The following is a 26,059-nucleotide window of genomic DNA, read 5'->3' as shown; positions in this document are numbered from 1 at the left end:
GAGGTGGTTTGAAATGGACGGCCCGATGCGTGCCTCGATTCTCGTGACCTCCATCCGACGGTTGAGGCCGATCGGGCTCAACCCTATAAAGCTCTCACTTCCTTCTTCCGCCGCATCTCTTCCTCCTCGTGCTCAACAGTTTTCCGGCTCCTTTGGCTCCAGCGATCTCGTCCTCCGGCTCTCCAGTGTCTTCACAGCCCCTTTCTCTGATCATCTTCTTCCTCGTAAGATTTACTCACCTGTCTCTTCATCATTCCTTCACGTTTTCTCTTTAGTTGTGCTTTTTGCTTCCTTTCGAGTCTCCCCTGCCTATTTTCTCGTTCTCTTCTGTCTTTCATCGTTTCTCACCTTCTGACCATGGCGAGCACCTCGCAACCATCTACCTCCGCCCCTGGTCTTTGGTACATGACCATGGAGAGTCAGTTTGATGAGGGCGATGCGCTAAGTCTCGTCCGTACCTACGGGCTCCCGTCCGATCATGACATAATAGTGGCCACTCATTCCGACCGACCCCATGACCCGCCGTCCGACACCGTCTGTTTTTTTCGGGACCAATTTTCAGCCGACCTGCGATTTCCTCCACATCCATTCATCCTGCAAGTATGCAATTACTTCCGCCTCCCGCTCGGCCAGATCGTTCCGAACTCTATTAGGCTACTGTGCGGAGTGGTGGTCCTCTTCAAGCTGAACGACATTCCCTTGGACCCCAAGATCTTTCACTATTTCTACTATCCTAAGCAGTCCGAGTGGGGTACCTTTTTTTCCAAACTAGGATTGGTTTTGTTCTTTTTGATAATATGTCGACTTCGAATAAACACTGGAAAGAACATTTCTTCTATCTGCGTCTTCCCGAGCTGCCCTCTTTCCGAACCAAGTGGCAGACCGCGGTGCCGACCCAACCAGAGCTCGGTAAATTCAAGAGTCATCCGGCCTTCCTCCATGCAGCTAACCGCCTGGTCGCCCAGCGGTTCAACATCGATAAGCTGCTCCTTAATGGGGTGATGTATATATTGGGCTTGTCCTATGTCTCAGCCAACCTGCCGTGCAGCATGAGTAAGGATTCTTCCCGCCCTCTTTCCATTGTTCTTACTGATTGATTCTTTTTTTCTGCAGCCGAGATCATGTGGCGCGCCAAAGCTACCGAGCGGCTGAAGTTGAGGGCTGCTGAGATTGAGGCAGCGAAAGATAAGGAGATCGCCGAACGGGGGCTTGTCCTGGCTAACTCAGGGGCTGGAGTGGGCGAAGGCACTCAAATTGTCCCTGAAGTGTTAGCCGCCCCTATCCCCTTAAACGAGGATGCGGGCGATGCTACTTCATCTGCTCAGGCCGGGGTTGAGAGCCGCCCGGCGGATGACGCCGCTTTGAAGACCCTGAAGAAGCGCCGGAAAAAGCCCATAACGCAGCTGACCCCTTCCAATGAACGTCTCTCCGAGCGGGGTGACAATGCTCCGGCGTCCTTCGAGGCGGTTTCCTCAGAGCGAACCCCGACGCAACTCGGCTTGCCCGTGGCTACCTCCGAGGTACAACCTACTGGTTCTCCTCCCCGGACCCGCCGTCGCCTCAGACGATTGGGCGACCTTCCTTCTACGATTGGTGAGCCTTCTGGCCAGGCAGCCGCGACCCAAGATGATCCTAGCGGCCCTCGGGTGGTAAAAACTGTTCTGCGCTTTCCCTCAGAGGAGTACCTTTTGACTGCAGATCGGCCAAGCATCCCCGAACAGCAAATCACCCTAACAGGGTCTCTCGCAAAAGTCTGGGAGGATGCCCAGAACCGCATTGCGCTCATGACTCCTAGTCAGCTCGGCGATAGCAACCTACAGCAAGCGACCGGGGTATATCCTTTGTGCCTTGTTGATTATTTTTGTCTAGCTTCTGACTTTACTGCACCCATTCGCAGCGCTGGGTGGAGCAAATCGCAATCAGCAATCGCTTGGTCGAACAGGAGGATGAGCTGAAAAAGCTCAAGATCTCAGGCGAAAGCCAGGGCAGTCTGCAGTGGAGTTGTAGAAAACCAAGAAGCTCCTGGAAGCCGAGCGACAACGGTCTTCTGATCGGGCGAGTGAGGTGGCTCGGCTTGAATCCCTGGTCAAGAAACGCGGCTAGGAAATAAAGCTCACGACCACCAGGAAGCGTAAGGCCATTGCTGATATGGACACCATTGTTGGTTGCTACTCGGAAAATCTAATGTATCCACTGTACAAAAAATTTTGTACAAAGGTCTGAACCTTTTCCTAGCTACCATGTGTTTTTTTAAATTAAACTTGGATCGCCTGCGAAACTTAACACGTTTGATCCAAAGTTTAATTTATTTGTTCTTTTAGGTTTAGACTTGGATCTCCTGCGGAACTTAACACTTTCGATCCAAATCACCTAGGTTATTAATTCCATTAAATATTAATTTCTAAAATTGGCTTCCAGGACTGCATGGCGAGGCACATGACCTTCTTGGAAATGGGAACAACCACCACCACCTAGACAAAGACTTTTAAGGAAAGCTAATATTTAATTTCCTTAAATAACTTTAGGTCAACCGAAAAGAACAATCAAATCACAAGGAAAAGAAAAACAAAAGAACACAACATCGAAAACAATTTCGAAATACTAGAATCGCATGCCTCTTGTATTTGGTATTTTTACATGGAGATAAAACTAACATGATGCGGAAAACTATATTAGTTATACCTTCCTTTGTGAACTTTTAATGACCTCTTGATCTTCTACCGTATTCCTCTTCTAATTCCGGACGTTGTGTGGGCAATGATCTTTCGAGACGAGAATCACCAAGCACCTTCTTCTTCCTTGCAAGTTTCGGCCATCAAAACTTCTCCTAGGATGAAGAGGTTCGACCACCACCACCATGCTCCAAGGGATGCTAGAAACAAAGCTTTCTTTCTCTCCTTCTTCTTCTTCTTCTCTAAACTTGATCCGACCACCATATGAATCTCCACAAGAAGGATGAGGTTCGGCCATCAAAGAGAAGAGAGGAGGAGAGGATGGCCGGCCACACCAAGGAAGAAAAAGAGGGAGAAAAATAGAATAGAGTCGTTAGCCATGAAGCCTCCTCTACCCTTTCTTTTATAATCCTTGGTCTTGACAAATAAGGAAATTTAAATAAAAACTTCCTTAATTCTTTTGCCATGAAAAGGAAAATTTATTTAATTAAAAATAATTTTCTCTTCTCCAATTTATTTGGCCGGCCACCACAAACTATAAACAAGGAGAGTTTTAATTAATTAAAACTTCCTAATTTGTCTCCAGAAATTTATAAAAATTTCTCCAATAATTTTAATCCCTTCATGGTTAGTAAAAAGGAAATTTTATAAATTAAAATCTTTCTTTTAAACATGTGGATAAAAAAGTTATCTCTAAAAATTAAAATCTCTTTTAATCTACAAATAAGGAAAGATATCAAATCTTTTCTTAATCTCTTGTAGAAACTTATAAAAGAGAATATTTAATTTTTAAACTCTCTTTTAAATCATGAAAAGGAAAATTTTCTTAAAATTTAAAATCCACCTTTTAATCAACAAATAAGGAAAGATTTCAAATTTTAAACTCTCTTTTAAACATGTAGATGATTTACAAATAAGGAAAGTTTTAACCAAAAATTAAAATCATCCTTTTAATCTACAAATAAGGAAAGAGATTAATCTCTTCTCTTAATCTTTTGTAGAAAACTATAAAAGGAAATTTTTAATTTTTAAACTCTCCATGATATCCACATAAGAAATAACTTTGATAAAAATCTCTTTTAATATTCTAGTGGCCGGCCACCTAAGCTTGGGACCCAAGCTTTGGCCGACCACCAACTTGGCTTATCCATTTGGTCTTGGTCGGCCCTAGCTTGGGTTCCAAGCTAGCTTGGCCGGCCCCATTGGATGGGTAAGAAGGTGGGTATGTGGTGGGTATAAATCTCTATATACAAGAGGCTACGATAGGGACCGAGAGGAGGAATTGGTTTTGGTTTCTCGATAAAATTAAGCATCCCGTGCTCGCCCCGAACACACAACTTAATTTTATCAATAATAATTCATTCCACTAGAGAACTATTATTGAACTACCGCACCAATCCCAAATTACATTTTGGGCTCCTTCTTATTATGAGTGTGTTAGTCTCCCTGTGTTTAAGATGTCGAATGCACACTAATTAAGTGAGTTACTGACAACTCATTTAATTAATATCTTAGTCCAAGAGTAGTACCACTCAACCTTATCGTCATGTCGGACTAAGTCCACCTGCAGGGTTTAACATGACAATCCTTATGAGCTCCTCTTGGGGACATTCTCAACCTAGATTACTAGGACACAGTTTCCTTCTATAATCAACAACACACACTATAAGAGATATCATTTCCCAACTTATCGGGCTTATTGATTTATCGTACTAAATCTCACCCATTGATAAATTAAAGAAATAAATATCAAATATATGTGCTTGTTATTATATTAGGATTAAGAGCACACACTTCCATAATAACTGAGGTATTTGTTTCTTTATAAAGTCAGTATAAAAGAAACGACCTCTAATGGTTCTACTCAATACACTCTAAGTGTACTAGTGTAATTATATAGTTAAGATAAACTAATACCTAATTACACTGCGACATTCCAATGGTTTGTTCCTTTCCATCTTGGTCGTGAGCTACTGTTTATAATTTATAAGGTACTGATAACATGATCCTCTGTGTGTGACACCACACAGCATGTTATCTACAATATAAATTAATTGAACAACTACATTTATCATAAATGTAGACATTTGACCAATGTGATTCTTATTTCTGGATAAATGTTTATACCAAAAGCTAGACTTTTAGTATACATCCTAACAATATCCCACTTATACTAAAAGACTAAGCTGCCATATCTGCTGTCATACATCTGAATCTCAACCCTTTAACATGCCTATCAAAAGGTCTCACCTTAAGGGCCTTAGTGAAAAGATCTATAGGTCATTATCTGATGCAATCTAGGCAGCAACAACTTCTCCTCCTTTATACGATTTCTCGTATTGGGTGGTACTTGCGCTCTATTGTGTTTACTTGCCTTATAGACTCATGGTTTCTTCAAGTTTGCTACTGCACCACTATTATTACAATAAATTGTAATAATCTTTGGACAAACCAGAAATCATATCTAAGTCTATCTTGAGGTTATTGAGTCATTCAGCTTTTATGGCTACTTCAGAGGTTTGCCATATACTCAGCTTCTATGGTGGAGTCCAGAAAAACACCTATGCTTATCACTCTACCATAGTTATGACTTTACCTCCTAAAGTAAACACAAAACCCCGAGGTTGACTTAATATTGTCCCTATCCGATTGGAAGTCAAAACCTGTGCAACCCACAGAGACCAAATTAACTGCCTTGTAAGCTAGCATATAATCTCTAGTGCCTCTAAGGTACTTCAATATATGCTTTACTGCAGTTCAATGTCCTTGTCCAGGGTTACTTTGATATCTACTAACTATGCCCTTGGCAAAATATATTTCTGATCTCGTGCATAGCATACATTAGGCTTCCGATAGTCGAAGCATAAAGAACTGGCTTCATTTCCTTTATCTCCTTTGATGTCTACGAAGACATCTCTTTAGATAAAGTTACTCTATGCTAAAAAGGTAAGAAACCTTTCTTGGAGTTTTGCATGCTTAAAATGAGCAAGGATTTTTTCGATATATGAAACTTGGGATAAGTAAAATATTCTTTTCTTGCGATCCCTTATTACTTTGATCCCAAGAATATATACATTCTCCCAAGTCTTTCATGTCGAATTATTTGGACAACCATACCCTTACTTCTGACAACATTTTGATATTGTTTCCAACTATCAAAAATGTTATCTACGTATAGTACAAGAAATACCACCACGTTTCCATCATACTTTTTGTATACACAAAACTTATCTAGTTACTAAATAAATCCATAGGTCTGGATTATTTTGATAAACCGGACATTCCAAGACCTTGAAGCTTTGCTTCAGTCCATAGAGTGATTGAGCTTGCACACAAGATGTTCTTTGCCCTTTGTAATGAACTCTTCTGGTTACTTTATATGGATGCTTTCTTCAAGACTTCCAAGGAATGCTGTCTTGACATCCACTTGTCAAATAGATAAAAGAATCCAGATAGACTTAAGCATGGCTACCAGTGAAAAAGTTTCCTCTTTCATCAAGCCTTGCTTTGAAAGTTTCCACCTTCCTGTCTATCCATCTTTTCTTATTGTAGACCTATTTTTACCCAACGGCTTTTACACCATCTGGTGGTTCTACAAGCTTCTAGATTTTATTAGAATACATATATTCTAATTCTGTATTCATTGCTCTTTGCCAAGATGCTACATCTTTATCTTGGAGTGCTTCATCATATGTCCAAGATCAGACTCATGTTCATTTGGGATCAAGTCCAAAAGACTCTCCCAAAACATGCATCTTTTAGGCTGTTTGACAACCCTCCCACTATGATGAGACACTGTCTGTAATTGTGTATCATTTATGATACGTGTTGCAGTTTCTTGTGATATTTCATCTTGTACAGTTGGTACTAGATTAGACATGTCCTTAAGAACAAATTTACTTATGGGCACGTGGTTTATTACATAGTCCTTTTTTCTAAAAATCGGTTATTGATGCTAGCAATGACCTTCTGATTTTTAAGACTATAAACCTACTTTCATTTCTCTAGGATAACCCATAAACAAGTGAATTCCTATCCAACTTTATCAGTGTCTCTCATGTGCTAGACCACCCAAATCCGAATATGCTTCAGACTAGACTTACACCCAATCTGTAATTCTATGGGAGTAGAGAGTTCTGACTTAGAAGGTACTATGTTCACTTCCGTTTCCAGTGTATATCCTTAAAACAAATTTGGTAATAACTCATCATCGATCTAATTATTCCATAAGAACCTTATACCTTCTTTCTACTACACCATTCTGTTGGGGTGTACCAGGTGCAGTTAGTTGGGATTGAATCGCTACTTTTGATAAGTAACTCCTAAATTGTCCCAAGAGGTACTTGTCACTACGATCTTACCATAGTGACTTGATACTTTTACTTTAATGTTTCTCTGCATCAGCCTTGTACTCTTTGAACTAATCAAAGTACTTAGTCTTGCGGCACATTAAGTAAATGTATTTGTATCTTGAATAGTTATCTATAAAATAGACGAAATATTCGATACTACCTCTTGCCTGGATAGTCATAGGATCACACAAATCAGAATGAACCAATTCCAACATATCTTTGGCTCCATACCCCTCAGACTTAAAAGCTTCTTGGTTATTTTTCCTTCCAAGTAAGACTCGCAGGTTGGAAAGATTTCCACTACTAATGAACCCAAAAGTTCATCAGCTACCAATGAATCCTACTTAAGTTAATATAACCTAGCCTTAGATGCCAAAGATATAATTGGTTCATTTCCGAAGGTTGCTTTCTCTTAAAATTAGAAGATGTGTTACTAATTTCCATTTGTTGCATCGTGGGAGTTATTGGATTATAAATTGTCAACCAACATACCAGAATAGATAACTTCCCTATTTTTCTTGATAACAACTTTGTTATCAAAATATACACAATATCTATTCTATAATAGTTTAGAAACTGAAATCAGGTTCTTTCTAAACTTAGTATGTAAAGATAATTTCTAATAATCCATATTTTATTCCTATTAGAGAATACACCTCTCCCACTGCAACAGCTGCTACTTTTGTAGTAGTGCTCATGTGGACGGTGTTTTTATTTTCATTTAGTTGTCGAGTTTCCTGGAACCCAGCAATGAATTGCAGACATGATTAATGACATTTGTATCTACACTCCAGATTTTGGTAGATAACACCACTAAACATGTTTCAACTAATGAATTAAATACACCTAAATTGTTCTTAGTTCTAAGAAGACAGTCTACCTTAATGTCCAAGTCCTATTTCCAATCATTACAATTGAGACTACTAAGTCTTTTCTATAGTATAACAACTAGGGGATTGACAAACATTTTAAATCCTAAGAATCACAAAAATATTTGGTCAAGATCAATTCTTTTAAAATCCCTATGAATTTTGTATGCCACGATAGTGTGGACGTATACAAAATCAAAGAAGAGATTTTATCCATTAATTTTATTATCTCGTCAACTTTACTTTATGACGAATAAAATTAATAGTTGATCTGTCTTTAATAAAAAATTTGGTCAAAACTTTTTGAATTTAAAATAACATTGATTTCTCAAACAATATTATTTAAATTCACCAACACTGCAGCAGTACTATAGAGGTACTGTAGCAGTACTGTACCAGTCGACTGCATGTTTTAGCAGTCGACTGGTGCAGTCAACTGCGCAGTCGACTGGGTGCGAACAGAATGGTTCTGTTCGTTCGGTCAGTGTGGATCAGTCGACTGCAAGTTTTATCAGTCGACTGCACCAGTCGACTGCGTGTTTTAGCAGTCGACTGGTAAATGACCGTTGGCATACTGTTGGTGCTGCAAAGTAGCCGTTGGCTACCTCCAACGGTAACACCAGTCGACTGATGGTTTTGCCAGTCGACTGATGGTTTTGCCAGTCGTCTGGTGCCGAGATGAGTTGATATGTTGATCAACTCTCTCCTCTTATTTAAGGGAAGCTTTGGGGCTTGAAGGAGGTTAATCATGCTTGTTTGAATAACTCCTTGTCATTGCCCAAAACTTCCAAGCCTACTCTCTTTCTCCTAAACCTAAGTTCATCATTGTAAAGAGGAAGAGATCCTTTGTGAGAGGTTTGCTCCACCGAGAAGGAGAAAGCTCTAGCCGGAGATTGCCGGGGATTGATCCACCGAATGATCAAGGGCTCGTCCACCTCAAGGACACGTCGTGGAGTAGGAGCAAGCAATCTGCGAACCACGTTACATCGAGCTTGTTAGCAATTTGGTATTCTTTCTTTATTGTTTTCATTAGTTAGTTGTATTTCCGCGTGTGCACTAATCTTTTGTAGAGAATAAAAGAAGTTGGGGGTGACCTAGGTATCCAACCCCCCTTCTAGCCGGCCACCGATCCCTTCCACGGATGACCCATAGAACGTCCGGTAGCTCGTCTACCCAGCTTCCTCCCATATGGTTGAGCCGAGCACTAAGAATGCGAAGGATCTCCCGGTTGGCTACTTCGGCTTGACCATTGCTTTGTGGGTACACCACGGACGTGAAGTGCTACTCGATGACGTAGCTTTCGCACCACTTTTCGAGCTGCTTTCCCACGAACTGCCATCCGTTATCAGAAATGAGTCGACGCGGAATGCCGAAACGACAGATGATGTGTTACCATATGAATTTCTTGACCATCTGCTCGGTTATCTTTGCAAGTGGTTCAGCCTCGACCCACTTGGAGAAGTAGTCGACTGCAACTAGCAAGAATCTCCGTTGCCCGGTCGCCATGGGGAAGGGACCTACAATATCCATACCCCACTGGTCGAACGGACAGGATACTGTGGACGCTTTCATCTCCTCCGTCGGCCGATGAGAGAAGCAATGGTACTTCTGACAAGAAATGCAGGTTGTCATGGTCCGAGCGGCGTCTTCTTGCAGGGTTGGCCAGAAGTACCCGGCCAGCAGTACTTTCCTAGCCAGCGATCGCCCGCCCGGATGTCCTCCGCATGATCCTTGGTGCACTTCCTGGAGGATGTATTCCACGTCCTCCGAGCTCACACATTTCAGAAGCGGACGGGAAAACGCCTTTTTGTAGAGTTGATTTCCAACGAGTGTGAACCGGCCGACCCTCCTCCTCAACAGCTGGGCTTCCTCCCGATCGGACGGTGTGGCTCCCGAGCTCAAGAATTCCATTATGGGTGTCCTCCAGTCGCTCGGGAAGGTGAGACCCTCCATTCGGCCGACATGCGTCACCAAGGACACCTGCTCGATGGGTTGTTGGATGACGACCGGTGATATTGAACTTGCGAGCTTAGCTAACTCATCTGCCGCCTGGTTCTCCGCTCAGGGTATCTTCTGGATGATGACTTCCCTGAAGCGGGGCTTAAGCTTTCCGAAGGCCTCAGCATAAAGCTTCAACCTCGCGTTATTTATTTCGTAGGACCCAGATAGTTGCTGAGCGGCGAGTTGAGAGTCTGAATATAGTATTATCCGACCGTCTCCCACATGCCGGGCGGCCTGCAAGCCGGCTATGAGGGCCTCGTATTCAGCTTCATGATTAGTCGCTCGGTAGTCCAACCGGACAGACAGGTGCATCCGATCGCCTTGAGGGGAAATCAATAGAATACCGATCCCACTTCCTTACCGAGTGGACGATCCGTCCACAAACACTTTCCATAAAGCTTCATGCTCAGGATTTTGCACCTCCGTCACAAAATCTGCTAAGGCTTGGGCCTTGATTACCGACCGGGGTTGATATTGAATGTCAAATTCACTCAACTCTGTCGTCCACTTGATGAGCCGTCCGGACGCTTCTAGGTTTAGCAGCACTCTTCCCAATGGGCTATTAGTCCTGACGATGATTGTGTGTGCCAGGAAATAAGGACGAAGTCTCCGAATGGCTAGGACCAAAGCCAAAGCCAGCTTCTCGAGCCCGGTGTAGCGGGATTCAGCATCTTTTAAAATATGGCTCAAGAAGTATACAGGTTGTTCTTCGCCACTCGACCTTACTAATGCCGAGCCCACGGCATACTCGGTTGAAGATAAGTAAATATAGAGCGGTTCACCTACAGCCGGTTTGGCTAGCACCGATAGGGAATTCAAATATGCCTTCAGCTCTTCGAATGCTCGATCACAATCCTCATCCCATCGGAACTTGGTGGCTTTTCGCAGAATTCTGAAGAAAGGCAGGCTCCGGTTGGCAGTCTTAGAGATGAATCTTGATAGTGTCGTTATCCGACCGGTCAGGCGCTGTACTTCCCTGAGATTTTTAGGGGGGCAGCATATCTTGTAATGCTTTTACTTTGCTAGGGTTCGCCTCAATGCCCCGCTCGGTCACGATGTAACCCAAAAAGCGTCCACCTTTTGCTCCGAATAGGCATTTCTGAGGGTTCAGCTTAACCCCGTACTTCCTCAGCGTTTGAAAGGTTTCTTCCATGTCCTTGAGAAGATCTACCGCCCAGGTTGACTTGATGAGTATATCGTCGACGTAGACTTCCAGGTTGCGCCCGATCTGCTCCCGAAATACTTTGTTTATCAGCTGCTGCTATGTTGCTCCTGCATTCTTCAGTCCGAACGACGTCATATTATAACAGTACGTGTCATCTACCGTGACGAAACTGACTTTTTCTTGGTCTTCTCTGGCGAGCGACACTTGGTGATAGCCCTGATAAGCGTCTAGCATACATATCAGCTCGCACCCGGCCGTGGAGTCCACCAGCAGATCGATTCGGGGCAGCGGGTAGAAGTCCTTTGGGCAGGCTTTGTTTAGATCTTGGAAGTCGATGCAGACTCTCCACCTGTTGCCCGGCTTGGAAACTAGCACCACGTTTGCCAGCCAGTTCGGGAACTGCACCTCGCGTATGTGGCCGACCTCCAAGAGCTTCTCCACTTCCGCCCGGATGATGACATTTTGTTCGGCGCTGAAGTCTCTTTTCCTCTGCTTTACTGGCCGTGCATCCGGCCGGACGTGCAGTTCATGCTGCGCTATGCTTGGCGAAATTCCCGGCAGCTCATGTGTCGACCAAACGAAGACGTCACAGTTTTTCTGGAGGCATCTGATCAGCTTCTCCTTCTGATTCGCCTCTAGGTCGGACCCTATGAATGTGGTGGCCTCCGGGCGAGAAGGGTGGATCTGTACCTCTTCTTTTTCTTCATAAACCAAAGAGGATGGTTTTTCTATTATGGCGTTTACTTCGATCCGCGGCACCTTCCGCGCGGACTTAGATTCGGCCCGAACCATTTCGACGTAGCATCGCCGGGCGGCAAGCTGATCTCCTCGCACTTCCCCCACTTGGTCTTCGACAGGGAATTTAATTTTTTGGTAGAAGGTGGAGATGACCGCTCGGAATTCGCTGAGCGCTGGTCTCCCCAGGATAACATTGTACGCCGAGGGAGAGTCGACCACGACGAAGTTGACGGTCCGCGTCCTCCTTAGCGGCTCTTCTCCTAGCGAAATAGCTAGTCGGACCTGACCGACCGGTAGAATTTCGTTGCCTGTAAACCCGTAGAGAGGTGTTGTCATGGGCATCAGCTCAGCTCGATCAATTTGTAGTTGGCCGAAAGCCTTTTTGAATATGATGTTGACCGAACTACCTGTATCAATGAAAATGCGGTGAATAGTATAATTAGCTATTACCGTTTTGATAATGAGGGTGTCATCATGTGGGACTTCGACTCCCTCCAGGTTCTTTGGTCCCTGATCTCGGGCCCGCTCACCCTTTCTTGACTACAACTGACCGTGTGGATCGTGAGCTACCGGGCGTGTGCCTTTCTCGCTCGGTTGGAATCACCTCCGGTCGGCCCTCCAGCAATGATGCTGATTTCGCCCCTCGGGGCATTTCCTCTGTTCTCCTCCTCCCGAACGGATGGTCGGGATCACTCTTTCAACTGCCGAGGATTGTCTTCATGCCGCTGGTGATTATGCCGCTCGGGGGTCTTCCTAGCTGCAGGCCGACCGGTCTCTGGGTACTGGTGTCGCGTATCAGGTGATGGGGATCGACGACGATAACTTCTAGGCGTGGGGTGGGCGATTAGAGGAAGACTTCGGCAATCCCGGGTGTTATGCGTGTCGGTCTGGTGGAAGGAGCAAAACCTGGGGGTTCATACCTTCTTCTTCGTCTTGGGCCGCTCAGCAGCTACCTCTTGGATGGCATGGGACCTTGCGTGTTGATGGGGGCGGGCTGCTTCGGCTCACGGTCCTCTAGGCGGCTGGTAGCTAGTGGGCGGCTTCCGCTCGGCAGGGGCTAGCCGCTTAGCTGGAGTTTCCTTTCTTCTAGCCGCCTGGACTTCCTCCACATTGATGTACTCATTGGCCCGGTGCAGCATATGATCATAGTCTCGGGGTGGTTTCCGAACAAGTGAGCGGAAGAAGTCACCATCCACGAGGCCTTGCGTGAACGCATTCATCATTGTTTCTGAGGTGGCCGTTGGAATATCCATGGCCACCTGGTTGAATCACTGGATGTAAGCTCGGAGCGATTCTTTGGGCTCTTGCTTGATGGCAAACAGACTGACACTGGTCTTCTGGTAGCACTGACTGCTTGCGAAATGGTGGAGACAGGTCGTACGGAACTCTTTGAAGCTTGTAATGGATCCGTCCAGCAGCCTCTGAAACCATCGTTGCGCCGATCCCGAAACGGTAGTGAGAAACACCCGGCACTTTACTCCATCTGTGTATTGATGTAGGGTAGCGGTGTTGTCGAACTTACCCAGATGGTCGTCCGGGTCGGTGGTTCCGTTGTATTCCCCGATAGTCGGGGGTATATAATGCTTTGGCAGAGGGTCTCGTAGGATGACCTCTGAAAACTGCCGATTAATGCGCTCGGGTGAGGCGTCCGTTCGGGGCGCCTTGCCTTTTCTATGGTCTCGCTTGGGTGCTTCGTCAGATGAAGATCCTTGATAAGGGTTAGCTGACACTAATTCCGGGGGCGCACGGAAAAAGGCTCGGTGAAAAGGGATTGGGGCAAGTGGTGCTTCCCCTTGAATGCCGACCGGATCTTTATCTCGGCCCCATGCTGAGATATTCTCCGGTCGGAACTCTGCTGCCGCTCGACCTGCTGATGCTGACGTCGCTTGTTACTCTAGACGCTCGGCTTGCGCTTTTTGTTTCTGCTGCTCCACGAGCTTAGCTGCTCTTGCCTCGATTAGAGCGTCGAGCTCCTCCTGAGAAAGCATCACGGTGTGAGGTCGTCCAGCTTCTTCCATCTCCTCTACTCGGATTCAGGTGCGTTCCCACAGACGGCGCCAATTTGATCCTGTCCGAGTGATGAGTAGATGGACGCTGGGAAAGTGGCGCCCTCCGCTGGCTCCGGCTGGTGCTGTGGATCTCCGCCGCTACCTGCAAAGCAGCCGAGCCGGGAGGAGTTTCCCGACGACGACCCTCCGACGCTCAAGTCAGACAAGAGGCAAGCAAAGAAATGACATTGAGAATCAGAGATTGCATACCTCCTGTGAAGTCTGGGGAGCTCTCATATATGAGCTCTAGGGAGACGTGTGCACTCCCATCGAGGCGTACACGTGTCCCTTACCTTACCCCAGTATGGGCTTGCCAGAAGAGCATGCCTGACACCATACTGGTACAGTCTGAGCCTCTCTTTGATGGAACGGCAGAACCTTCCGTAGTAGGATTCTGCGTTATGGCCTGATCGTTGAACATACCTGTTGTCAGTGACAGGTGTTTATGAGGATGCTCCCACTGTTCCCTTTGTCGTCTGGTCTCCTTTCTCAGCGTCGAACGTCCAGCTGTTCAGCCAGCACATTACTCCCGACCGGACGTAGGTATTGGTCCGACCGGGAAGATTCCCTGTCGAGTGCTCGGACGAGCTTGTCCCGCCCATCCTTACTGCTTTATGCCTCGGCCGAACGGACTACCCGCTCGGCCCAGCTACCCTTTTCACCTTGAGCGTCGAAAACTTGACTCCTTGCCGGGTTGTTACTGATTTCGTTCGGGCCCGCTCGGCCGATCGGTCAACCCTACTCCTATCCGATCGGTCAAACCTTAGGTTGATCATTTTGACTTTTGACCGCCACGTGACGTCGACTTCCCTTCAGAGGGGGCCCCACCCTTATTGCCGGATCAGTTGTGTAGATTTCTAGTATTGCCGTTTCTCCTTGGAGCTCCTTTCTGTAACAACCCTTTATTCAAACCTCGTCGGTCATCACTTTTATTCCTTTTTGATCCTGTAGCATCTTCCGAGTCCTTGGTCCTTACACGAACGGAAAATCTTTCACTCCTATTCGTTTTTGATCTTGTAGCATCTTCCAAGTCCTTATTCCTTCCACGAACGACGAGTCTTTCACTCCGAAAGCTATTTTCCACCGCATTTGGCCTCTGCTTTGAATCATCATTTTTAACTGAACGATGTTGCTGCTTCATTTTGAACGATTTCCCCTTATTCACCGTTCGCTTCTTCGAGCCTTCCTCCTCGCCATCGCCCGTATGCCAACTCCTATCTGTCCTCACCGATTCCAAAACCTTCACATAATCATCAAACGCGGGCGTAAACGTGAATTCCTTCTCAAGAAATCCACTGGAGACTGACAAGCTCCCCATATCCTCGGTTTCTAAAGCACAAAAAATTCGGCCTTTGGAACTCCCTCGGTCGAGATCCCGTCTTCTCCTCGCCATCCGAAGAACCGAAGCTCCGCCTAAGAAGCGTCTCGGCAGAATCGAAATCCCCTGAAATGAAGAAACATTCGACCAAGCATTCCTAGAAAAACTTCGGCAATCCCCTGAACCAAGGAGGCCAATTGGCCTGTTCGCCAACATCATCTCTTCCGGGATTTGCAGGAACAGCAGAGCGACGAACTAGCTTAGGGAATCATAGAAAGGGGAAAGGGATTGGCAAACGAAGATCATTAGACCTGCGAACTCGGGAGCATAAGGAAGCGCAGGGGCTTCCTCGCGCGCGATGGCTAAACCCTCAGCGGGGAGCTCGGGAAAAGGATAGAGCGGCCACGCCGTCTTCTTACTCATCGTCATGTGATTGGGCGTAGCGGTGTTGCCGTATCATTCACCGTTGAGTCATCAACTAGCTCAGGCTCCGCTTCAATCGCACTCCTTCGTCCGGCCAGCCCATGGGCCGAAATCAGTCCGCCAAAATTTGAGCCCAAGGTATTGAAAGTCGTTATTTGAGGCACAAGGTTTCTACTTGTTCCTTACAGTGTTGCACATTTTCCCATTCGACATGTTGGTCACAAATTTGCTATTTTGAATGCTGTTTCTTCTTTATCCGAGACTCTCTCTATTTAACTAAACTCTTTACTTTTTCTGCAGAAGTTGGAACTGCTGGAAAATTTTGACGTTCGCCATGATTGAGGCATAACCAACGGAGCCTGGCAAATCCGTGGTTTCTGCCGAATAACTGCATGCTAATCTCACAAATCCTTATATGTAGGCAAGTGTTTTGCCGTTTCTTAATCTGCATGTGAAAACATTCGATCACAGTAAGACACGATATGTGACGGGTTGTGTAGGATTCAAGATATCAAACCGAAAGTTAAGATTCAATATTAAAGTGGATTCATGGCCAGAGTCAAGAATCCAGTAAGTCTCAACATCACAATCAATTCAATCTCAACAAGCATAGAAGCATATATCTAACAGTAGAAACCAAATCCCTCGCAAGCCAAGCAAACAAGGCAAACCATTTTTTAATAATATAGGGGAGGATTACTCAGCCTTCCACCCCTTCCTCTTCCTCGTACTCTTCATCCTCTGCAGTTGCATCTTGGTACTGCTGGTACTCAGCCACCAGATCATTTATGTTGATCTCGGCCTCCGTGAACTCCATCTCGTCCATACCTTCTCCAGTGTACCAATGCAAGAAAGCTTTCCTCCTGAACATGGCTGTGAATGGTTCGCTAACCCTCCTGAACATTTCTTGGATGGAGGTCGAGTTGCCAATGAAAGTAGATGCCATCTTGAGTCCCTTGGGTATCCACTCCACAAAGTAGGATGAATTCTTGTTCTGTACATTGAGCATTTGCTCGTCAACTTCCTTAGTGCTCATCTTCCCACAGAACATGGCTGAAGCGGTCAAGTATCGGCCATGGCGAGGATCAGCATCACACATCATATTCTTGGCATCCTACATTTGTTGGGTTAATTCAGGAACAGTGAGAGCCCGATATTGTTGCGAACCCCTTGATGTGAGGGGTGCAAATCCTACCATGAAAAAGTGGAGGCGGGGAAAAGGAATGAGGTTGACTGCAAGCTTCCGAAGATCAGAATTAAGCTGTCCAGGGAAGCGAAGACAGCAAGTGACACCACTCATTGTAGCAGAGATTAGGTGATTGAGATCACCAACTGACATTAAAAAGAAACATTGGCATTAAATGATAATTGATCATAACAGAGAGGAACACAGAGTAGCCCAATATTCAAAATGGAAAATTGATAGACAAGAAACTGAGAACCCCATGTAAAGGAATACTCACAGGTAGGATTTGAAAGCTTCAAGGTGCGGAAACAGATATCATACAGTGCTTCGTTGTCAAGTACCATACATTGGTCAGCATTCTCAACAATTTGATGAACTGACAGTGTAGCATTGTATGGCTCGACAACAATATCAGACACCTTAGGAGAGGGGAACACTGAGAAGGTAAGCATCATTCTATCTTTGAGATAAGAAGGGTCCCCATGCCTGACCCAGTACCTCCTCCCAAAGAATGGCACACTTGGAACCCTACAGAATAATGAAAGAAACAGGTTAAAAAAAACATTCTCGGGCAACATGACAAAGGACAATGACCAAGAAAAAATAAATAAAAAGTAAACAAACGCCATGTAATGACAATAATAAAAGGATTTTGAAAGAGGCCACTGCGCTCCTTTTCTGCATCTGAGTTGGAAAAGGCAAACAAATGATGCCACAACAAAGTAAGACGGAGAAGTTAGATTCCAAAGTCTGACATCCACAGCACACCCCTTTTGTTGGATAGAATATTTACTACATGAATGAGTTATATATATATTCAATCTCTTAGCATCGCAGATTGTTTAGAACCAGTGGTTTCTATGAACGAACTCTAGGAATGATTTCATAACTCAAAAGAACCACGTTATACAACATACCATGGCACAAGAATTTACTAAAGTTGAGTAAATAGAATAACAAAAAACAAATGCTAGACAATCTAACATACACATGGACTAGGATTGCCAACAATTAGCACATATTGATCGATCAGAAGTTTTATATAAGTCGGCCAACATGTACGGCACTATCATCAATTACATTAGGCAGATGTATCATGTACCAACATTGATATCACATAATCAATGACAAATTTAAGAAAAACAAGAAATTAAAAAAGATGGAGACTGATGGTATGGTGAATCTCACAGCAAACGGTTCTATTTCTACGATGGATCTATTTCTACGATGGATAGAACACAAGACCATCTTTCGATAAAAACTGAAGAATCAGATCCTTATACTATCCAGTAGAAAAGAAAAGAACTCACATTTTTACACGCTGATTTCATATATTTATATGAAAATTTAAACACAGAGCACAGTATTCAGAATATTTTAAGATAAAATGGTTCAAACTAGAGGGGATCAATCAACACCCAAGACGTTTGAAAAATAAAGGAAAACCTACAGATCCACCACTTTAGCCTAATTTTAACAACGATAAAAAATTACATGAAAATAGCACGGATCCACTAAGAACTAAAGCCTATTTTGAACTAGGAAGGTCATACATACCCTGCATGCAGTCGCAGTTCTCTGCCTCCTTCCTGACCACATCAAGCACCGAGCCAATGAGCTCAGCACCCTCCGTGTAATGCCCTTTGACCCAATTGTTACCAGCACCGGACTGGCCGAAGACGAAGTTATCCGGTCTAAAAACCTTGCCAAAGGACCCAGATCGGACAGAATCCATAGTTCTGGGCTCAAGATCCATGAGCACCGCGCGAGGGACGTAGCGCCCACCGCTGGCCTCATTGTAATAGACGTTGATCCTCTCGAGCTGGAGGTCCGAATCGCCGGTGTACTTCCCAGTGCCGTCGATGCCATGTTCGTCGCAGATTACCTCCCAAAACTTGGCCCCGATCTGGTCCCCGCACTGTCCGCCCTGGATGTGAAGGATCTCTCAACCCTCCACCCTCCACCCTCCACCCTCCACCCTCCAATGGCCCCCGGCGCCAGACCCAATCGACGACGCAGCAATCCCAGAAACGTATGAAGAAGAAAATAATGTGGATTTGGGCAACATAGGTTCACTCCGCAATATCATGACAATTTTTAAAGAAAGATCGAAAAGAAAAGGGAACAGAGCAAATGAAGATGGAATATCAGCAGCCACAAAAACCTATATTTTTAAATTGAGCAAACATGCCAATTCGTTTACCTCGAGAACCAATAATTATTCCAGAAACAGTAAGACAATCCAACTAGAGATTGGAACAGCAGAATTAATCAGCATGCACTGAAAGAAAAATCGGCCCAAAAAGCAAAATCGCAGGGAGATTGGGAGCCCACCGAATGCCAGAGGAACATTTGGCGAACCGGGAATTGAAGGAGGGAATGGAGTGGGGAGAATGGGTAGCAGAGAAGGAGAGAAGACTCTGGAATCCGCCATGGATCACAGTCGGGAGATGCCCGAGAGCCGTAGCGTCCATTTGAGTTTTCTGGAAACGACGACAACAACAAACTAGAAATGGAAGGCGATAAGGTATTTTTAAAAGACACCACTGCCCTATTAAAATTATATTTTTAAATTATATATATTTTTTATTATATAATTAAGAAGAATATACTCCTTTAATAAATAATTTTAATGAGATCTAAAATAAAATTATGATAATATTTTTTTCTCATACTAAAAATAATTTTTAAATTTATTAACAATTTTTTTGATAATTTTTTATATAAAAAATATCCACTGTGATGCCATAATTCTCTTTAATCTTATATTTTAGGATCGACAATATCATGAGTAGAAAAGTTTTTATAAATATCTTTGACGGACGACATTTAAAAATATACTTTTTTTGGCCTTTTAATCAAATGTAATATTTGTTCTTATCAGTATAATATCTGATATAAAAAATTAAATTAATTTTTTGTAGGAAGAGTCTGTCTCGAGCTCCCCCTTGTGTTCCATTACTACATGAGTGCACTTTTACCAAGTCTAATTTCTAAGTCTGAGACGCTAATTTATATGTATTCATGTATTATATTATATATAAATGCAATGTGTGTGCACGTTCATGATGCGGACCCAACTTCTTGGAGCATAATCTAATATTTTTTTTGCCAGGACTATAGTACGATAGTAAGAGTGAAACGGACTTTTCTACTTCTAATATTATATCGGAAGAATTTAGAAAACTTATGGTGTTGAGTCTTCTGTTATGATCCATCTATACTTCTCAATTTATTCTGATGATCGATAATGAATTTTTGTAAAGTCAAACTGGTGACTTCTAAAATTAATTAATCAGAAAAATTAGATACATGAATTAAAATTTTACTATCTTACTATTTAATTAAGAATTTAATCCTTTAATAACTAATTTTGATGAACTCTTTAATCTTATATCTACATACTTGATCATGATTAGATTATATTCATTTGAATTATAATATTTGTCATGAAATCCCTATTGTTTGATTTATTCATTAAAATATTTTTATAATTATCACTCGGAAAAAATAAAATCAAAATGATATAAAATTATTATGATAGAAGCTAATAATTAACTTCTACCCATTGTAAAATCTAGCAACTAACTTATGTACGTTATTGATGATCAAATAATATTCATTTGAAGTGTAATAAGTATAATGAAATCCCAAACATTTATTTTACCGGTTACAATATTATTTTAAACTGATTATTACTCAAATAAATAAAATAAAAAATGATATAGTTATTGTTATAGAAGCTAGTAAATAGACGTGTGAAGATAGTAGTTAGCTTCTACATGTAGAAGTTAACCAAATAATACATTGTAACTTTTACCCAGCCAAATGACTAGATAATGTAGTGTAGACATGAGATATTAACTTCTAAAGCTAATTGCTAACTTCTATAAAGCAAAATGATAAAATTATTTTAAACATATCATTTTAAATGAGATGTTATTCGATTTTAATAAAAACTAAAATATCCGTCTGACAAAAACACATATGACAAATGGCCATCTAATTTTTACCCATTTAATTAAATAAAAAACACAATAGTAAAATATATAACTATTTTATTTTAAAAAATTGGTGCATGCAGTGATCGCTGTGGAAACTTCACTTTATTGAGTGAGAAGATAGGCGAACACTACACTAGTTGACTCGTGGCCTTCAGTGGTTGGCCAAAAGGGGCAGCACAGTAGTAAAGAGACAGGTGTGCCGCCACACTTGTCAGATAAGGATACTGCATAAAAGATGAGCATATTGTTAATGGGACGGCTAAAGAAAATAGACACGCCACAACATTCCATGTGATAATCAATCACACACAACAACTTTCAAAACAAATAAACACAAAAATAAAAATAAAATAAAATAAAATCCAAGAAGCAAAGTGGAATGTAGAGTGCAGTCTCATGCCTAGTAGGTGATCTCACAAGGTGCGTGGAATGTCCTTCCACGGCATATGGCTTCGAGGTTCTCCCCGGCATAGGAGCAAAGTGGAGAGATTTCAACGCCTGCAAGAAAGAAATGGTCGACGGCTTAGTGCAGCCTGATCCAGTTTCCACAATGGTCTATTGCAACATCTTTTTGGCAAGAAGAAACATAAATATAGCGATGGGAAGAATACCAGTCAAGTACAGAGGCACAGAATGTGTTAGGAATCCTCCAGCAGCGACTACCCAGCGACTGTGGAGGCGAAGAAGCATCAGTTTGGCACTGTCAGGAGTGTCATAGCTAGCCCCGTTTGCATTCTTAACTGGTGCAAATTCCTCCTCCCTCAAAATCTGTTTTCCAGTTCATAGGCAGCAATTCGAATTGCTAAGCCAGCAGCAAAAGAAGAGATCAAAATTATCCTAGATTTTGAATTATGGTAACCAACCTCAAAAAGTGCCATAGATGGAGCATATGCAAATGCATCAAAGATGAAATGCTCTAGCTTAAACCCAACAGTGGATCCATGGATAGAGGGAATTTTTTTCTCGGCGAGGTGGTAACTGCATTTCAAATATGACTTTTATGAGTCCCAGACCAGGGGCTTTTGAGATAGTTAACATAATGATTGACAATGCTACTGAATCAACCTAATTCCAAAAGGAAAATTTAAAATATCAAATAGTTAGGCTGGATGGAAAATCTTGAACAGTTAAATAGGAACCCTTATAACAGATGGCGGCTGCAAATCTCAAGACAAAAACACAGAAAATTTAAAATAAAAAAAAACTTTACATATCACATATTTGTGTGAAATTGATTTGTTTTCTCCAAAAAGAGCATGCTGGACAGATTAAAACATTACTATCCCTCCCAAACCTCATAGAGAAGACCTTTTCTTTTGTAGAATGACTCCCCTTGCATACATCTGTCTCCTCTATGACACTTAACTTTGCATCTACCCATCCATGCCCATGTTGGAGGTCAACACTTGGATACCAACATTCTGAGTGGACACTTGGTAGGTCAATTGATCAAGTGTAAAAAAATTTAAAAAATTGTTGTGTTACAGGCTTGCATGCACATCCGAGTTGGATACTTGTGCCCGAGCCTGAGTAATAATATAAATGTTTTTTTTCATAATTTCAAATTAATCAATCTTCATTTGCAGACTTTGTAGCCCTCTCCATCACCAACTATTGTCAAAAAAAGGACAACCAAGAATGATATAGTTGCACCAGAACAAATTGACTTACAATACTTGAAATTCTTAGATCCCCGGAAGCTTGAGTCTTAAGCTTATAGACAATTTACATTGAATACTTAACTACAGCCAGATATAACTAGGAAAAACAGAATCAGTATATTGGCATTTATAAAACAATCAAGCGTAGCAACCTAGTACATGGTAGCATGAGCCAGTCGAGTTAGTAAGAGCTTACATGCTGTCCCTTTCAAGGTTAATTGCCACTTGATTCAGGAAATCCAGAGTGAACATATGCAAGCATACCTAATAATGTCTCAAACACATCATTTAAGATATATTAGAAGCTACATTATCGGAACTCAAAAATTATATTGAATGTGATAACTCCTAAAAGAATAAATGAAAAACAGCACTCAGGATAACCAAGAATAAACTTCTTTAATAAAGACTAATAAAAGAAAAGAATATAACCAAGTCTCAGAATCAGTGCACAACAAAAGACAGAAAATGTATAGATTCTAGGTAAAGGAGCATTAAATTGAGATCCTAGATTTCACATCTCAATTTTCATTCTATTTTGACAAAATTTCCTTAATTTTTACCTAGCATAACCTGGAAGACCATATTTCAGTAAGACTGAAATCATAAAACATTTAGGTGTTATAAAAATACATTGACAGGTCTGTCATGTGTTTCTCCCAATAGTACTGCAACATCGTTGGTGAATAGTATCCTTCACCTAGAAGAGGTCATCCAGATAATATTCATTTAACCGTAATATGAAATTGTAGAGATATTTATTTGGTTGTTAGACAATGTAGCATTTAGATTGCATTGATCATAAATGTTGCACAAGCTATGCAACATAAACAACTAAGATAACCTCATATTTTATCTAGAATCCATAATTTGTAGCCAAGTGAAATAGGAGGAAATGATTTCTTAGCCAAAGATGTTGTGGCTTAGAACATTGACACCTGTATCCTTTTGCTTTTATAAAGGGTAATTAATGGAGAAGGTCGCTTCTATCCCACATTCACACAAGAAACGCTACTAATAGAGAATATAGCAAGATAATAACAAAGGGAATAACAATTTACATTACTCCAGCAATAGCGAAGGCGCCCAGTGGTCTGGTTGGTCTCAGTAGCCATTGATGCATCCATCTCTCAACCACCCTGTGAGGCGCACCTCTGCCTTGTTGAACAAAGACCCAAACTTTCTCTTGTGGATAAGCCTGATTAAAAAATCACATAAACAAATTTAAGTTACAGAAATAATTCAAGCTGGCACTGGCAGTATTATGCCCAATTAATGGTTATCTGAAAACATGTTAAACGTGGATTGCACAGCACATGTAAGAGAGCATGAACTGATAGTAAATATGAACCAAACTGAAGAATTCTTTGTTATATTTACAGCAAGAAACCTGATGAGTTAAACGTGCAATCTTACATATTTCTATACATGTCCATGATAAAAAATTTAAATGCCACCAAATCTTGACGAGAAGCCCTGAGCTATTTTAAAGAGTGCAAGGAAAATTTGTTTCAATCAGATGCTTCATGGCATGGAGAAAATGATTATGCATAATCATTATCATCCAATTGCCAATAACAACTAAAAGAAAAGAGTCTTTGTAAATGATCAAAGAAGTTTTATACTCAAATGCCAAACTGCAGCTATGCTAAAGTTGAACTCCTAATGAAGCATCTAATGACAAACTCTGATGCATTTTATTGTTCCTATCAAGCAGGTTTAAAGAGCAATGAGTGCTGAGGATAATATCTTCAAGATTCTCTTTAAACCAGGAAAAATTCTAGTTACAAAGTAGAAATTCCATAAATCTATAATCTATTATCAGAAATAAGATATGCAACCTCCTGTCTGTCAGCAAATGAGGCATCAAATTCTCTTACCTTGCGAACAACCTTTGCTGCTGCAGCGGCACCTTTATCAATAAAATATCCTAAGAATGTTGGATCAGCAACACGAACCTGCTCTGAGGATGTTGAGTTAGTAAAATCTAGCAGAGAAATTATTTTTTTTTTTCAATAAACCAATTGTCTCACCAGTGCATTATCAACCCCATAACAATCAACATATTTGACCCCTCTCGAGGACATATCTTCTAGTAATTTTGTAGATTTAAGAGCTGTCAAAAGAGGACCCATATTTGATCAACAAATTTAAATGATAGGGAAATTGCTAGAAAATCATTGGTAATTTTAAAAAAAATATACCAGAATACAACCCTCCATTTCCATCGGGAGCCTTCGCCACCTGAGTTTTAAAAACATTACGGTTACAACTTCCACTGCAGAAGGAATGCAGAAGAGGAAATACACAAACCAAATCAAAAGTTTCTAATTTTTAAATATAATAAGACACATATACTACAAATCAAGATTTAGTAACAACTTGAAACCTCGTTTGAGCTCAAAAACCAAACCGCATCAATTAACAGCTATGGATTAATTATTTATGATTGTTGGATGGATACTCAGTTCTGAAGAAAAAAAGTTGATGGCCATAAGTAATATGAATGTAGTACCTTATACGACGTCTCCATGATAAATCTGTCATCCGTGGAAACACAGGGAAGAGTACCTTGTTGGAAAAATTTCACCTGAAATTAACATATATGAATGGATGACTTTCTGGTGGTGAAGTTTATAAACCATCCTTGCAGTAATAAAAAATCTAACCTGATCAGATTCCAATCCAAAATATTTATGACTGTCCGCCCTGGATGTGAAGGATCTCTCTCATCTTCGCTCCTCCGCTTTTCAAAAATTAGGGTTCTGGATGCCGGCGAGAGGAGAATAACAGGGAGAGGAGCGAGTGAAAGCTTCAGATCTGGGACACCACTTTATAGTAGGATAATTCTGATCTTGACACTCTTTCTTGGAATCTTGGACAAGAATCCGTTAGAAGCAATATTGTTCTTCATCAAATCTGCCTATAAATTTCTCCCACCCTCCACCCTCCTCCACCCTCCACCCTCCACCCTCCACCCTCCAATGGCCCCCCGGCGCCGTAGCACCGTGACCCAGACACAGTCGACGACGCAGCAATCACAGACCCACTCGACAACTACGCAGCCCCCGACCCAATCGACAACTATGCAGTCCCAGACTCAATCTACAACTACGACACAGAAGACTACTGCCACAACTTCTACGACGACGACAACCCTAACGCAGAGTCAGTCCCAAACCACTCGCATTCTAACCGAGGACACTCAGACGCCTCCCTAGCCTCCGGACCGGCCTCGGTGGTACGTATCAACAACAGCTAGGTACAGTCTTTGCGAAACAAGAATGGTTTTTTGTATTCCTATAAACAAGAATCCGAACCGTAAACCCTAAATCTTCTGTGAAATGGCTTGTTGTATGTCTTCTTTAATCCGGTAAAAACGATTTGTTGAATGTCTTTGATATTTTGTGAGTTATGAGTACCGTCGCCGGCGTGAGGTTAGGGCAAGCACGGGGGAGGTGGGGATCGCGGGAGTTTTCGTTGCCGGCGTGAGGTTAGGGCAAGCAGCTGCGGGGGAGGTGGGGATCGCGGGAGTTTTCGTCGCCGGCGTGAGGTTAGGGCAAGCAGCTGCGGGGGAGGTGGGGATCGCGGGAGTTTTCGTCGCCGGCGTGAGGTTAGGGCA

The 26,059-nt window shown here is 42.5% G+C and overlaps 1 protein-coding gene and 2 pseudogenes across 1 annotated transcript; 1 reads left to right on the top strand and 2 right to left on the bottom strand.

Moving 5' to 3' along the window:
• Positions 1-16,286: 16,286 nt before the first annotated feature.
• Positions 16,287-19,269, bottom strand: LOC121991232 (tubulin beta-7 chain-like). Its single transcript, XM_042545243.1, has 4 exons — positions 19,107-19,269; positions 17,050-17,300; positions 16,782-16,918; positions 16,287-16,700 (listed from the first exon to the last, which is right to left on the bottom strand). The coding sequence occupies exons 1-4, from the start codon at positions 19,244-19,246 to the stop codon at positions 16,287-16,289; spliced, it is 942 nt and encodes a 313-aa protein (XP_042401177.1). The 5' UTR covers positions 19,247-19,269.
• A 340-nt stretch (positions 19,270-19,609) lies between these two features.
• On the top strand, positions 19,610-19,752 carry LOC121993517 (annotated as a pseudogene).
• Positions 19,753-21,018: 1,266 nt separating this feature from the next.
• LOC121993102 lies at positions 21,019-25,387 on the bottom strand (annotated as a pseudogene).
• Positions 25,388-26,059: the final 672 nt, after the last annotated feature.

The sequence above is a fragment of the Zingiber officinale genome, chromosome 6B (genome assembly GCF_018446385.1).
Source record: "Zingiber officinale cultivar Zhangliang chromosome 6B, Zo_v1.1, whole genome shotgun sequence".
Taxonomy (NCBI): domain Eukaryota; kingdom Viridiplantae; phylum Streptophyta; class Magnoliopsida; order Zingiberales; family Zingiberaceae; genus Zingiber; species Zingiber officinale.
Note: the sequence above shows the minus strand (reverse complement) of the source record. Positions and strands in the feature narration are given on the sequence as shown.